The following is a 15,421-nucleotide window of genomic DNA, read 5'->3' as shown; positions in this document are numbered from 1 at the left end:
CTGTGCTTGCTACAGTCCACACTCCAACATCACCACCTGTAGCCACAGTCAGCTCACTCTGGCTGCTCTGGTCTCTAGAGTCAGTCTATTCTTGTCCTCTCCTTTACCAGCCTCTTCCAACTGCTCTTTCAGAAGACCAGGGACGTTGTCCCTTTAGAAGACCCTTCCTGATTTATACTCAACATATTTAGAAACATACACACACACACACACACAAACATTCAGACATAAGTAAACTCAGATATACACAGAGATAAAGCCATATGATAGATACTTGCATGAACACAAACTGTATATTCAGAGAAATACATACATGGATACAGCAAGGCATATACATATATTCTCACAAGCAAACATGCACATCACAGATAGATGTGATGAAGAGACAAATTTTTACACACAGAACACACACACACACACACACACACACACACTCAGATACACTGACACATGCAATTCCAGACATACACACATAGACAGAAATGGACATTGACGCAGAGGCACACACATACACTGTATGTCATCCAGTGGCCATTCATATTCTCAACACATTCATATTCATAATAACATCTCAGCTAGCACTTGCCCGCTGTGTGAGACTGTCTGTTGATGTCTTCATCAATGTTGATGATACATTTCCAGCCTAACTCTGGTGTAAGTCTCTGGTGGCCAGGGAACACATCTCTGTATATTGTGCCCAGCTTGTAAAATGTAGCCTATGAGGGTACATGAGCCTAACAGGGTAACTGGATTGCAAGAATGTATTTCAACAAGCAGGACATAGGCTGTAAGTTTGAGCACCCCAACCTCATGCCTCCTGCCAGACCTGAGCCTCCCTGCTGTTTCCATAATGTATGCATACACACACACACACACACACACACACACACACACACACACACACACACACACATATATATATATATATATATATATATATATATATATATATATACTCATATGATAAACCAAGAACACTATTGACCATCCTCGTCATTTCTGAGCAGTTATCTCTCAGTCTCCATTGGAGGTATTTTCTAAGAACTCCTTTGCTTACATCCAAACCCTCTGATACTCAAGTCTTTATATAACCTGGTGTGTGACCCCCACATGCCCTCCTGTGTCCTTCCAGTCATCCTCACACATAGACCTAATAGAATATCCCGACTGCATAGGTCACTGCTGGACCACAGTGCTCCTGGGATGAGGACAGGAGAGGAAGTGTCTGCATGCTTAGTACAGAGCAGGGGTTCCCCATTTTTTGATCCAACACCTGTGTAATCAGTGAAGGATGCCATGGACACAGAGTGCCGATTGGTATTATAAAAACTGTTATGCTCTTTTGACCAGTGAAAATGGAAGCTCAATGCTAGATTTTTGGCTTTGGGCAAGCCCACATAGCAGAGTGAGGACGCTTTCTGTTCAGGGGCTGGTGAACTTGACCTCGGGTGTTCCTGGTTGATCAATGCATAAGAGTCAGGGCTATTGCTTCCCAGGTAGGGGTTTTCCAGGATTCCTGTGGGTGAAACACACAATCTGAATTTGTTTTTTTTTCCTTACAGCTTCTCAAGCAAGCTATTCCACACCTGGTAAGTACTTTGAATAGATGGACCTCTATCATTTTATAGTGTCCCTCTATATCATAATAACCACTGCCTCACTAAATGAATATGAATGATACTAGGCTGCACTGATCAAACTGTGTCCCATCTGGACATGTAATTACAACAGAAGCTTCTCTCAGCTGGAGCATCAAGTCTCATGTGGTCACAGTCAGTCACAGTCTTCATGGATGGTGCCCCTGTCTGGAATTTTATTGTGTGTCAGAATCAAATAGAATGTCTGAGTGTGGGTCTTGGATTCACATCCTTCCCTCATAAGATTCTGACTCATGGAGACCCAGAGTGGCTCAGGGACCTGTGCTCTGGCAGATGATATGTGAGCATAACCTGCCCTCCTGCACACTTTGAGTAAACTCCTCCTTGGCCCAAATAGTAAGACTTTAATATTAGCAAGGGGAAAGTGCCATTAGTTTTCTTAGTCTTCAAAAACCAATAAAATATGTAAATTTTTCAGCTTATTTATTTATTTTAAGACCTATGTAGCCCAGGCTGTTCTCAGACTTGCTTGTAGGTAAGGCTACTTGAACTCCTGATCTTCTTACCTCTAGTTCCAGAATTCTGGGATTCCAAGAGTGTCACCATGCCCAGCTCTTGTTTATCATATTGAAATGATGTAACTTCATCTCCTACCCACTTGCTTTATCTCCTTTTGCAAAAAATCATTTTTATCAACACCTTCTTCTGTGCACTTAGAAAAGACTGAACCACATCTCCCCCCATCCCAGTAGTAGTGTACAATGCAGTTGAAGCTAATTTTGTAACCTATGAGATCATTTCTAAACAGTGGATTCTTTCTAAATTGAGTTTCATTTTTCATAAGGTTGGTGGATCCCAGAAGCTACAACTAATGCTCAGTCCTTTGCTCTTGGTCTCTGGCTTTAGGCTACAGTTTTGGGGTCCAGTTTGCTTTCTTCAACATGCAATTTGGAGGGGGAAGGGTTTATTTGGCTTACAGGTTACAGTCCATCATCCAGTGAAGCCATTGCAGGAGCAGGAGGCAGGAAGCTGGAGGCAGGAACTGATACAGAGGACATGCAGGAGCCCTGCTTGCTAGCTTTCTGGCTCATCCTTAGCTAACATTTTTATACAGCATAGACTCCCCTGCCCAGGACAGTGGGCTGGCCTTTCCCAATCAGTTCTCCATCAAGACCATTTCCCACAGACATGGCCATAAGCAATCACGATCTTATCAAATCCCCAATTGAGACTCCTTCAAATGCCTCAGCTGTGCCAAGGTGAGAATGCAGCTCACCAGGACGGATGGGCAGCCCTGCTGCTGCTGTCTGGTGGAATCCAGGTGCAGCTTTGGGCACAGAAGTCAGGGATGGAGTCGAGATGAGAGACGTGGTTGTCAAGGTGCCGGGCACACTCCACCAATCCCTGTCCCTCACCTTCCTTCTTCTCTCTGCCCTCCAGTCACTCTATGGATGAAATTAACTTTAGCCTAGTGTCAGAAAAGCTAGTGGAAACAGTCACTGTTTCTTCCTCTGTACAATCTGAGCCGGCTTTGCAAAGGTAAATAGTATCATCAAAGTTAGATAACTTGTTGTGTACCCCCAGCCAAATCATTTTCATGTGTGAAATGAATGCATCAGTATTGAAAGAAGAGGCTGGAGAGATGGCTCAGGCATTAAGAACACACATTGTGATTGCAGAAGACCTGAGTTCAGCTTTCAGCACTCAGTTTAGACAGCTAATAACCACCTATAACTCCAACTCCAGGCGTTCTGACACCCTCTCCTTGCCTCTATGGGCACCTGTACTAATATGCACATACCCACACATAGACACAAGCCCATGCATATCATTCAAAATAAAAGAAATGTTTCAAATGTTAAATATATTGCACATAATCAATGCTCAGTTAATACAGGTAATATGTGTTATCATAAAACCTTCCCAACATTTTGAGATAAGTGTCATTAATGCCATTTTGCAGATGGGAAAGTTAAGACATAGTTAGATAATTTGTCAATACTTGCCTCTAAGATTCTGTGGCTGTTTATGGGAAGGTGGGCTTTGAACCCATCACTGCCTGTATCGGACTAACTTTGCCCAATCAGGGCAGAGAGTGTGCAGACTTTTGAGTCTGAGTTTGATAGGTGAGGCCATAGAGGACAACTGACTGTGCCACTGTGACCCTGGCATGCTAAAGTCAATTCCTCCCCTTTCAGTACATTCTTTGAGAGATGGAGAAATGTCCTGGCAGGGACTCAGGGGAAGCTTTCTGATCAACCTCTAGGGAGAGCCAACCTGAGGCTGGCAGTTCTCTAGTGGGACATTCACAGAGTGACCAGCAGAGGGCAGCAAGATGGGTTCATGAGACTCAGAGTGCTCTTGGGAATATCTTGGAATGCCCAGTTGTTCTTTGCCCATCCTCATCCCACCCCTGTTTGATCTCAAACATCAGCACACATCTGATCCTTCACCTTATATCTATTCCAACGTACCGCTGTCATACCACAGAGTACTCATAACCACAGAGTAGCCACAGCAAAGCCACACCCAGGATCCAGCTCCTGCTGTCAGGATGCTAAAGCAGTTCCTTCCTGAGGGCCTGACAGCACTCACCTGCTGTCTGTTTCCTCCCACAAGCAGCCCAGAGTACCACTGTGAGTGACTTAGGGGCACCCCATCATGCAGAAGCATGCTGCCTGCAGATTCCTCAGTCATGCTGGTCCTTACACGGGGAGAGCAGGCTGGGGTGGTAGAGGGAAGACTTCTGTTAGACAAATACCATTGCATCCTTGATCCTGATGAGGATGGAGAGGATGCTCAAACACTCTTTGTGAGTGTGTGTGACCGTGTGTCACCATGTAGCCCTGGCTGGACTGCATCTCCTTATGTAGACCGTGTTGAAATTGAACTTACAGATATCTACCTGGTTTTGCCTACTGAGTACTTAAAGTTGTGTGCCACTGTTCCTGGCCTGTGCTGAAGCCCTTAGGGCAGGGAAGTGACTGAAATACACGTGACTTTGTCAAGACGAAGCTCAAGGATCAAGCAAGGGACACAGATGAGAGCAGGGCAGAGAGGCGGAGGAAGACATCAAAGTTGATGTCCACATTCTCAGCACACTGGCACAGGGTGTCACAGGGTGTCACAGGGTGGCACAGGGTGTCACAGGGTGGCATCCTGGATCCCGATGGAGGAGGGAGACTGAGTTTGGATGGTAGACATGGATATGCTGAAAGCTGATTGAAATTGAGTCTAGAGTTCTGCCCCGGGACAGTCAGGGCTGAATTAGGACTGAAGAGGTGACCCTGAGGGTCCCTTGTCTGGAAGTTGTCAGAGAATTGAGGTACAGGGGAGTGGGAAGACTATGAAGAAGGTCATTTTTAAGGTCTAGGGTGGGAAATGGCAAATAAGACAGCACTGGGGGTCAGAGGAAAAAGGGCACAGGTGGTCTTAGTAGAGAGCACAGCATGCCAGGACCTGCAGCTTTGCCTTTGAGGCTGGTGAATGGCAGTGACCAGTGTAAGGGCTGAGTGGAGGTCTTGTACCAAGGCTATCTTGGCACAGTCTGTGATGACAGGGGGAACACCCAGGATGAAGATGTCATCTGTCTGCAACTGGACTGTGTCCATTCTGTATCGGCACCTGGAGGGGCCCACTCTGTCAGGCCTCAGGGAACATTCTCTTGGGAGCTGTGTACTGCTCAGGACAGGAACCCTACTGTCCAGTGTCAGCATGATGGGTGGTGCAACCAAGACTGGCCACAGGGAAGATCTATAGTTGTGTGCATTACCTAATACAGACCCCGAATCATATCCCGACAGCAGACTTAACTGTACTTGCATGTCTTGGCTTTTCTCAATGGAGACTTAACTTTATATTTTCCATTTCTCTCTCTCATCTATGTATGAACGTGCAGAGCCGACCACTCCAGAGCCTACCACCACTCCAGAGACTACTGTAATAATAGGTAACAAATATTGTATAAATCTCTCTCTGTCGGTTGTAATGCCAGTGTCATTCATGGTGGTGACTTTCTTGGGACAGTTAAGGGGGTGGGGTGGTGGGCATGTGTTTTGAAAACTTAGAGAAGGTGGGATTGCCTCCTGATCTTGGAGGCTATCCTCTACTGGGACCCCTGTCACTGCCCATTTCCCTGTGTGAGGAGGAGTCGGTCAGCATGAGGGTGGGTTTCAAAATTCTATAGTCTCTAAATTTAGTGTTATGTCAGAATAAAGTTTGGGCTTAGAGGATCAAGGTAAGACAAGCTTTCAGAGAGGTTTCTGTGGCAAAATGAGACCGATGCTATATTATGGGATCCCATTATGGGGTCACTTCAAAGGGGTGCCCTATCTAGAATACAAGGGGCTTAGTCCAGGCCAATACTGGAGCGGACCTTTGTCTTGTTTAAACATGTTGGTTGCTTGAAACCCTGACTTTGGTGATAAGTTCACATCATCAGTCTTGCTGACCAGCATTGACAAAGCCCGGGGTTCTCTAGTGGGCTGTTATTGTACACAGAAGGTGAGCTCATGGGGGCAGTCATGTGACCCAGCTCAGTGTGTGAACAATAGCTTGTACTCATGTTTAATACTGTTCTAGTGGGCCTGAAAAGCAGTTCTGATATACACTCTCCACCTTGTCTGGGTGAGCAGCTAGTGCTTTGCCAGGGACCCATGGACTTCTTTCTCTGCCAGCTCATCATTCTATCCCTTTGGTCTGTTATAAAGCAACCTCCTCTTCTTGTCCTTACTGCTGGTGTGTGAGGGTCAGGGTGCGGTGGATGTGCCCATGTGCAGTCTGTGTGTTAGGCGTTGGAGAACTCTGCTTGCTCTCTTTCCTTGAAACAGCCCACATTCTGCAGTGGATGTTGTCATCCAGAAGAGTGCATGGCTCTCAAAGGCCTTAGTTACAAGATGGAGTAGGTGTCTGGCCACTATCCAGGGCAGATTCTACCCATATCAACCCTGCAGACACATAGCCCTCCTGGTGACAGACACATCTTTAATGTCTAGAACACAGGTAGTGAACATTCCATGAGGATGTGAAGTCAGAGTGACAGGGTGAAGGTCTTTCTAAGACAGGGTACCCGAGGAGCAACAATGGGAGAACTCACGTCCTATATTGCATTAAACCCCGTGACAGAGCTGCCCGTGATCACACAAGCGCCATCATCCCCCCGGGAATAACAAGGGAGAATCCACCATGTCTTTCCAGGAACAGAGTCTCCTTTGGCTGTGAGGCTGGTGAATGGAGGAGACAGGTGTCAGGATGCTTGCTTATTTTGCTCACAGCCACAACCAACAATTACAGAATGGTGGGATTCTTCCGTATTCTGTCTGTCCCAGAACTTTCAGCATTCTCCATAAAGTAAAGACAGCTTCTGCTGAGCCAAATATCACCTTCTCCTTGTCTCAGTGGGGTAACGGAGTGGCAGCACTTATTTGATTTTGCTAAACTCCACTTTTCTGTTGAACTCTTTTGCTATAGAGGACCTTTCCTATGCTATTTTCTAGAAAGCACTATCTTTTGCAAGAGCCATGTGATGTAGAGACGGTTCCTGTCATGGTCCCAAGGAATAGATGGCATGATTCTTTTACTGAGCAACTGTCATGCAGGAGAATGTTACAGTGGCCTTGGGACCCTGGGCTACCTCATTGCTGCAATGACGGGCACAAGAGAGCATGTCCAAGGTCACTACTCGCTCTCACAGAAAGGAGTCTCTTCTTCTCAGCCAATGTGCTTTTGTGTCCGATGTTTTTCTTTTCTTGGCACAAGTCTCTAAAACAAACTTTGATGCACAGGCCCACCTTCTAATCCATCCTTGTTTCCCTCTCCAGATTGGTGGGATACAACCACTCCTTTCCCTGGTAAGTGTGGGATGAGACCAAAGCAGAGCTTTTACACTTCAATCAAGAGGTTGGCAAGAGGCAGGAATTCTGGGATGTTCTTGAAGTCTGTGGTGTAGCACAGCTCAGAAGGACGGGGAGAAAGAAAAGAACTAAGAACAGTATCTTCTCTTGAGCCGATGTCACACTCTGCTTGTCTCAGTGACATAGCAAAATTGCAGCACTTAATCCATTTTGCTGAAATTCATTTTCCTGGTGAAATCATTTGCTCTGAAGGCCCTTTCCTGCAAGGTCTGTCTAGAAGGCATTGTCTTATCAAGAGTCATGGGACATGGTGACAGCAGAGACTATTCCTGTCATAGGCCCATGGTATAGATGGCATGATCCTTTAACTAAGCAACTGTCATCCAGGACAAAGTTATAGTTGTCCTGGGGCCCAGAGCCACCTCACTGTAAGTTGGTGGACACATGAGAGCATGGTCAGGGCCACCACAGGATCTCAAGGAAAGGACTTTCTTTTTCTCAGCCACAGTGCTTCTGTGTCCAATGTTTTCCTCTTCCCAGCAAGGGTGTCTTGACCCAACTTTGATGCACAGGCCTTTCTTCTAATCCAGATTTGTTTCTCTCTCCAGATTGGTGGGATACAACAACTTCTTCCCCTGGTAAGTGTGGGATGAGACCAAAGCATAGGTTTCACACTTCAACCAAGAGGTTGGAGAGAGACAGGGATTCTGGAATGTTTTTGCAGTCTGTGGTGCAGTACAGCTCAGAAGAACAAGGAGAAGAAAGGAATTAGGAAGACTGCATGCATTTTCTGTGCACATACCAAGTGATCCACTCTGTCCACAAAATCCATCTCCTATTTAAACATCCCATTTAATGAGTAGATTTGGTGATGCACTTAAAATTTAACCATGGCATTGGACTATGAGTGGGACTCCAGATGTTCAATGTGAGCCCATTGGTGGACACTTCCATTCCATTCATAACACCATGGCATTGCAGGAAGACTGGGGCTCTGGACTCTGTGATCCAGAACAGGTAGAAATAGGTGTCTAGTCCACAGTGCTTCCTCCAGAGAGATTGAAGCCCATAAGGCAAATACATATGCACCTGAAATAAGCCTTGGAATACATGTCAATTGTGCCTGAAAGTCCTGTTGTATCCAGGGTACAGAAGTTATGCACCACTGGTCCAAGGGATCTCATACTCACCAACAGATGGCAGCTGGGGAGTCATAAGTATTAGGGGATACTTCACTGTGGCTTTGATGGAACTTCCCAAGACTGCCATTCCTGTCCCACATCCATTAACCAACCTGCACCTCCCCCCACAAAGAAAAGCCACCTAGGAGGGTGTCCTCTGTGTCTCAGGATTGGTCAGGGCTAGGCTCTCTCTTGTTAGGTTCCTCACTTGGATATTGTGTCACACATTCCTCCTCCTGTCAGGCAGTTGTGTGCTGTGTGCTGGGGTTCATCGACATTTCCACTCTTTCCTGTAGACTACACCTGCGGAGGTCTCCTGGACAGGCACTATGGGAACTTTTCCAGTCCATTCTACCCTGGGAATTATCCCAACAATGCTAGATGTGTGTGGAACATTTTGGTCCCAACCAACAACCATGTGACTCTGACCTTCAGAGATGTGCAGTAAGTGTGGGTCAGAGCAGATGTTGGAGAGAATGAGGGGTGCTTGGATACTCAGGGAGGTGATAGTCAAGGTGACTTTAAATAAAAAACAGGTTCCTGTTTTGGCTTGGGATGTGAGTAGCCCATGGAGGGTGGAATGGGTGCATGGGCACAGGAAGTTTAGAATATTCTGGCTTAAAACCCAGGGTTGTCCTGAATTTGCTGCATGGCCATGGGATGCCACTCTCCTAAACCTCAGTCAAAAAAAGGGGGACTTTTCTCATCTTGTTGATCAGAAAGTCACCAGAGAATGTGCAAAGACTTGGAAATGTTGCTCAGTGGGAGGGGCAGTTTGGGGCTTAGGTAATAAGGGTCTTGTGGCTATGATGGATCAGTGCTGCTAATGAGGGCACCTGTTCAGTGCAAAGCTTTCCTCACAGCTCTCTCTCATTCTGTGAGTCACCAGGGCCCAGATAAAAGTGCAGTTCCACTGAGGTGTGGAGGGTCCCAGCCCGTACTGACTGAGCTGTGTTCCCTGGTCCTCTCTGGGTGACTTTGGTAGTTGTCTTGGAAGTCTCTGTTCTAGTACCACACAAACATGGTATCAGTGTCCTTGTAGGACAATATAAATACTGCACCTGTAGATGATCAGGTCCTTGGCACAAAGGCACCCTTAATATACACTGCTTCCTCATGGCCTTACCACCCACAGCCCTTTTTGGCAGTCATGGAATGCAGTGATCATTACTGGAGATGAGAAACTTGAAAGTTAGAGAGGTCCAATGACTTGTCTTGTGATTTTTGTTTTGTATGACTTATTTATTGTATGTGTTTGAGTGTTTTGTCTGTATGTATGTGTTTGAACTGCTTGCTTCCCTGGTGCCCGTAGAGGTCAGAAGGTGTTTAATGCCCTGGATACGGAATGATTGATGGTTGTGTGCTCCTTTGTATGTTCTGGGGATCTAACTTAGTCCCCTGGAAGAGCAACCAGTGAACTTAACAACTGAGCCATGTCTTCAATGTTTTCTCCTCCCATTCTTTTATTTATCAGAGACTTGTTTTATCCTGAAGATAAGTGGTTACACCTTGAAGCAATAAGTTAGATTTTTCTCAGGTAACCTTCCTTTGTTTACATAAAAGGCTGTCGTGGAGAGGTATAGATTACACATCTGTGACCCCCAAAGGAACAATGTAGACCAGGCATGACAGTCTAGGGAAGATAGACGAACTCCCTTAGGATTCCAGGAAGCCATCTATTCTTTCAGATGATATATTTTGTCACTGTTCCCAGGACGGTGATCCCTGAGATGTGAGACTCCACATCAAATTCCAGACACAGAGAAGCTTACTGTTTATTCTGTCTCCCCAGGCTTGAAGGAGGCTGCAGCTATGATTATATCCTGCTTTTTGATGGTCCTCAATACAATTCCTCCCTCATTGCTCGGGTTTGTGATGGGGCCAATGGATCTTTCACCTCAACACGGAACTACATGTCCGTAGTCTTCATCACTGACGGCAGTGTCACCAGGAGAGGGTTCCAGGCTAACTACATCGCTACCTTTGTCCCTGCCACCAGTAAGTTCCCCTGAGAGAATGGATGTCCATTTGTGTTTGGGGATGTCACTAGGAGCCTTCTGATCCTCGGCTTTCCTGAGTTTGGGGCATAAGCAATAGCATGGCCTTACTGGGTCCCATGCTTGCTTCCTGTTGAGAGGGACTGTGTCCAGTGAGTCTTGGGGATCTGGCTGCCAGAAATATGGTTGAGGGCCAGGGCTGGTGATGGGATACACTGGCTTCAGTGTCATCACCAGAGACATATAACGTCTAATTGATTTTTCAGCAGATGGTGAGAAGTTCCAGGAGTGGTGGTGACAGCTGGTTTGGAGCTTTGTGACTCTTCCAAAGTGTGTGTCACTGTCCATGTCCTGAGAACTAGCACATCTGTCTTCTGTCTGAAGAAGGACAGATTAGGACATACACGGAGGGACAGAACATTCAATCAGAGGTTATGAGTTCCAATCAGAGATGCTGTGTAGATCCAGGAGTCTGGTGGTGAAGGGTTGAGGAATGTGATGTCCAAGGTCACTTATGTAGTGAGGGTCAGAGACACTGACTTTGTCCTTAGCTCAAGTCCCTATTTCATGACAATGCCACTCTTTGACTGTAGAGTTCTTTACTTCAGTTGGAAAATGATTCATTGACAAAACACTTTGCTTATTTACAATCATGTCTCTGGCTCCCCATCAGAGAATCCTAAATTCAAGTTTTCTCATTGGGCTTTGGTGAAGGTGTATGTCTGTGTCCAGTTCTTTAAGGTACTGGGGTAAAGTCTGTGTCCTTGACTATAAAGCCCTCCAGCTCTTTGCCTCATGTACAGCATGGGTGGGGCTGTCCTGTGAGGACCCAGTGGTCCAGTGTAAGAATTGGACCTGACTAGTTACCCCTGACTCACTGGACGGATACCAATCACAGGATTCAGCCTGTCAACACATCCAGACACATGTCTCCCCTTGAAGTGGGAGCAGAGTGTGGGCTCCTAATGACCCCATTGTTAGCATCTTCCTGGCCATATAGATGACTAGCAATCTGTTCTCTGAGGCAGCAGATGAGCACAACCCAGTGTCTGGTCTGCTCTGTGTCATGAACCCAGGGCCAGGCTAGGCACCTTTCGTTCAAGGCCTCTGACATGGCTTCTCTTTCTCACAGCTTTTCCATCGACATTCCCGACCATTCCTGGTGAGTCCAGATCTCCCTCAACACTTGTGTTTCCCTCTTCCCTCTTCTGCTCACAGCCTCAGAAACAGCTCAGCAATGGGTCGGCCTCCTCAGTGTTTTGTCTGCACCAGATCGATCCTTCATCATCTCTGTAAAGTGGGGTGGTAACGACTGTTGAGCCAAGGACACCTTCTGCTTGTCTCAGGCCATGAACGTTGCAGGACTTAGTCCAGTTTGCTGAGCTTCACTCTCCTGGTGAAACCATGTGCCTCGGAGGCCTTTTCCTATGCTATTTGTATTGAAAGCACTATCTTTTGGAAAGGTCAAATGACATGGGATAGCAGAGACTGTTCCTGTCATATGCCTAAGGCATGGATGGCCTGGTTCTTTTAGGATGCAATTGTCACTCAGGACAAAGGTATAGTTGCCCTGCATCCCTGGGCCACCTCACCATTGTTCTGATGGACATGTGTGAGCATGGTCAGGGCCACCACATGCTCTCGTGGAAAGGACTCTCTTTTTTTTTTTTCTGCCACAGTGCTTATTTGTGCAATGTTTTCTACTTGATCAAACTTGATGCACAGGCTTTCTTTCTAATCCATCTTTGTTTCTCTCTCCAGATTGGTGGGATACAACAACTCCTTCCCCTGGTAAGTGTGGGATGACACCAAAGGATAGGTTTTACAGTTCAACCAATAGGTTGGAGAGAGACAGGGATTCTGGAATGTTTTTGCAGTCTGTGGTGCAGCACAGCTCAGAAGAACAAGGAGAAGAAAGGAATTAGAAAGACTGCATGCATTTTCTGTGCACATACCAAGTGATCCAGTCTGTCCACAAAGTCCGTCTCCTATTTAAACATCCCATTTAATGAGTAGATTTGATGATGCCCTTAAAATTTAACCATGGCATTGGACTATGAGTGGGACTCCAGATGTTCAATGTGAGCCCATTGGTGGACACTTCCATTCCATTCATAACACCACGGCATTGCAGGAAGACTGGGGCTCTGGACTCTGTGATCCAGAACAGGTAGAAATAGGTGTCTAGTCCACAGTGCTTCCTCCAGAGAGATTGAAGCCCATAAGGCAAACACGTCTGCACCTGAAATAAGCCTTGGAATACATGTCAGTTGTGCCTGAAGGTCCCCTTGTATCCAGGGTGCAGAAGATGTGAACCACTGGTCCAATTGATCTCATAACCACCATCAGATGGCAACTGGGGAGTCATAAGTATTAGGGGACACTTCACTGTGGCTTTGATCGAACCTCCCAAGACTGCCATTCCTGTCCCACATCCATTAACCAACCTGCACCTCCGCCCACAAAGAAAAGCCACCTAGGAAGATGTCCTCTTTGTCTCAGGATTGGTCAGGGCTAGGCTCTCTCTTGTTAGGTTCCTCACTTGGATATTGTGTCACACATTCCTCCTCCTGTCAGGCAGCTGTGTGCTGTGTGCTGGGGTTCATCGACATTTCCACTCTTTCCTTACAGTGAACTACACCTGCGGAGGTCTCCTGGACAGGCACTATGGGACCTTTTCCAGTCCATTCTACCCTGGGAATTATCCCAACAATGCTAGATGTGTGTGGAACATTTTGGTCCCAACCAACAACCATGTGACTCTGACCTTCAGAGATGTGCAGTAAGTGTGGGTCAGAGCAGATGTTGGAGAGAATGAGGGGTGCTTGGATACTCAGGGAGGTGATAGTCAAGGTGACTTTAAATAAAAAACAGGTTCCTGTTTTGGCTTGGGATGTGAGTAGCCCATGGAGGGTGGAATGGGTGCATGGGCACAGGAAGTTTAGAATATTCTGGCTTAAAACCCAGGGTTGTCCTGAATTTGCTGCATGGCCATGGGATGCCACTCTCCTAAACCTCAGTCAAAAAAAAAGAGGGGCTTTTCTCATCTTGTTGATCAGAAAGTCTCCAGAGAATGTGCAAAGACTTGGAAATATTGCTCAGTGGGAGGGGCAGTTTGGGGCTCAGGTAATAAGGGTCTTGGGGGTACAATGGGTCAGTGCTGCTAATGAGGGCACCTGTTCAGTGCAAAGCTTTCCTCACAGCTCTCTCTCATTCTGTGAGTCACCAGGGCCCAGATAAAAGTGCAGTTCCACTGAGGTGTGGAGGGTCCCAGCCCGTACTGACTGATCTGTGCTCCCAGGTGCTCTCTGGGTGACTGTTTGTAGTGGCCTTGGAAGTCTCTGCTCCAGTACCACATGTGCATCTTTTCAATGTCCTTGTAGGACAATATAAATACTGCACCTCTAGCTCACTACGTCCTAGGCACAAAGGCTCCTCATTCTGGTTCTCTTCAGTGCCTCACTGACAGGAACTGAAATTCCCTAACATTTTATGAAGTGGTGTGTATTATGTATTTTCTACATAATACACACCGCTTCATCACAGCCTCACCCAGCCCTTTCCAGTGGACAGGAATGCAGTGTTCATCATTGTAGATGAGAAACTCAAGGGCCACAGAGGTCCACTGACTTGTCTTATGGGTTTTGTTTGTAATAATTATTTATTTTGTGTGTGTGAGCGTTTTGTCTGTATGTATGTCTATGTACTGCATGCCTGCCTGATGTCCACAGAGGTCAGAAGAAGGTGTCTAATCTCCTGGATACAGAATTATTGATGATTGTGAGCTCCTTTGTATATGCTGGGAATAAAACCTTGGTCTCCTAGAAGAGCAACCACCTAACTCAACAACTGAGACATCACTCTAGCTCCTACCTCATGTTTTATATCTCGTTCTTTTATTTATCAGAGATATTTATTTTATCCTGAAAATAATTGGGGACTCCTTGAAGCAACAAATTAGAATGTTCTCAGGGGACATCCATTGTTGAATGAAAAGGCTGTCATGGAGAGGTATAGATTACACATTTGTTAACTCCCACAGGAACAATGTAGACCAAGCATGACAGTCTAGGGAAGATAGATGAACTCCCTTAGGATTCCAGGAAGCCATCTATTCTTCCAGATGATATATTTTGTCACTGTTCCCAGGATGGTGATCCCTGAGATGTGAGACTCCACATCAAATTCCAGACACAGAGAAGCTTACTGTTTATTCTGTCTCCCCAGGCTTGAAGGAGGCTGCAGCTACGATTATATCCTGCTTTTTGATGGTCCTCAATACAATTCCTCCCTCATTGCTCGGGTTTGTGATGGGGCCAATGGATCTTTCACCTCAACACGGAACTACATGTCCGTAGTCTTCATCACTGACGGCAGTGTCACCAGGAGAGGGTTCCAGGCTAACTACATCGCTACCTTTGTCCCTGCCACCAGTAAGTTCCCCTGAGAGAATGGATGTCCATTTGTGTTTGGGGATGTCACTAGGAGCCTTCTGATCCTCGGCTTTCCTGAGTTTGGGACATAAGCAATAGCATGGCCTTACTGGGTCCCATGCTTGCTTCCTGTTGAGAGGGACTGTGTCCAGTGAGTCTTGGGGATCTGGCTGCCAGAAATATGGTTGAGGGCCAGGGCTGGTGATGGGATACACTGGCTTCAGTGTCATCACCAGAGACATATAACGTCTAATTGATTTTTCAGCAGATGGTGAGAAGTTCCAGGAGTGGTGGTGACAGCTGGTTTGGAGCTTTGTGACTCTTCCAAAGTGTGTGTCACTGTCCATGTCCTGAGAACTA

At 46.4% G+C, this 15,421-nt stretch overlaps 1 protein-coding gene across 1 annotated transcript in view; it reads left to right on the top strand.

Annotated features, from left to right (window-relative positions):
- Positions 1-15,421, top strand: part of LOC128123832 (deleted in malignant brain tumors 1 protein-like) — a 57,516-nt gene that overhangs the window by 23,035 nt on the left and 19,060 nt on the right. Inside the window, exons 10-15 of the mRNA XM_052760127.1 lie at positions 8,928-9,075; positions 10,424-10,629; positions 11,761-11,790; positions 12,390-12,419; positions 13,260-13,410; positions 14,856-15,061. Coding sequence (XP_052616087.1) covers positions 8,928-9,075; positions 10,424-10,629; positions 11,761-11,790; positions 12,390-12,419; positions 13,260-13,410; positions 14,856-15,061 — 771 coding nt within the window. The remainder of the gene's footprint in view (positions 1-8,927; positions 9,076-10,423; positions 10,630-11,760; positions 11,791-12,389; positions 12,420-13,259; positions 13,411-14,855; positions 15,062-15,421) is intronic.

Source organism: Peromyscus californicus, unplaced genomic scaffold, assembly GCF_007827085.1.
Source record: "Peromyscus californicus insignis strain IS unplaced genomic scaffold, ASM782708v3 Scaffold_4__1_contigs__length_199733344, whole genome shotgun sequence".
NCBI lineage: Eukaryota > Metazoa > Chordata > Mammalia > Rodentia > Cricetidae > Peromyscus > Peromyscus californicus.
Note: the sequence above shows the minus strand (reverse complement) of the source record. Positions and strands in the feature narration are given on the sequence as shown.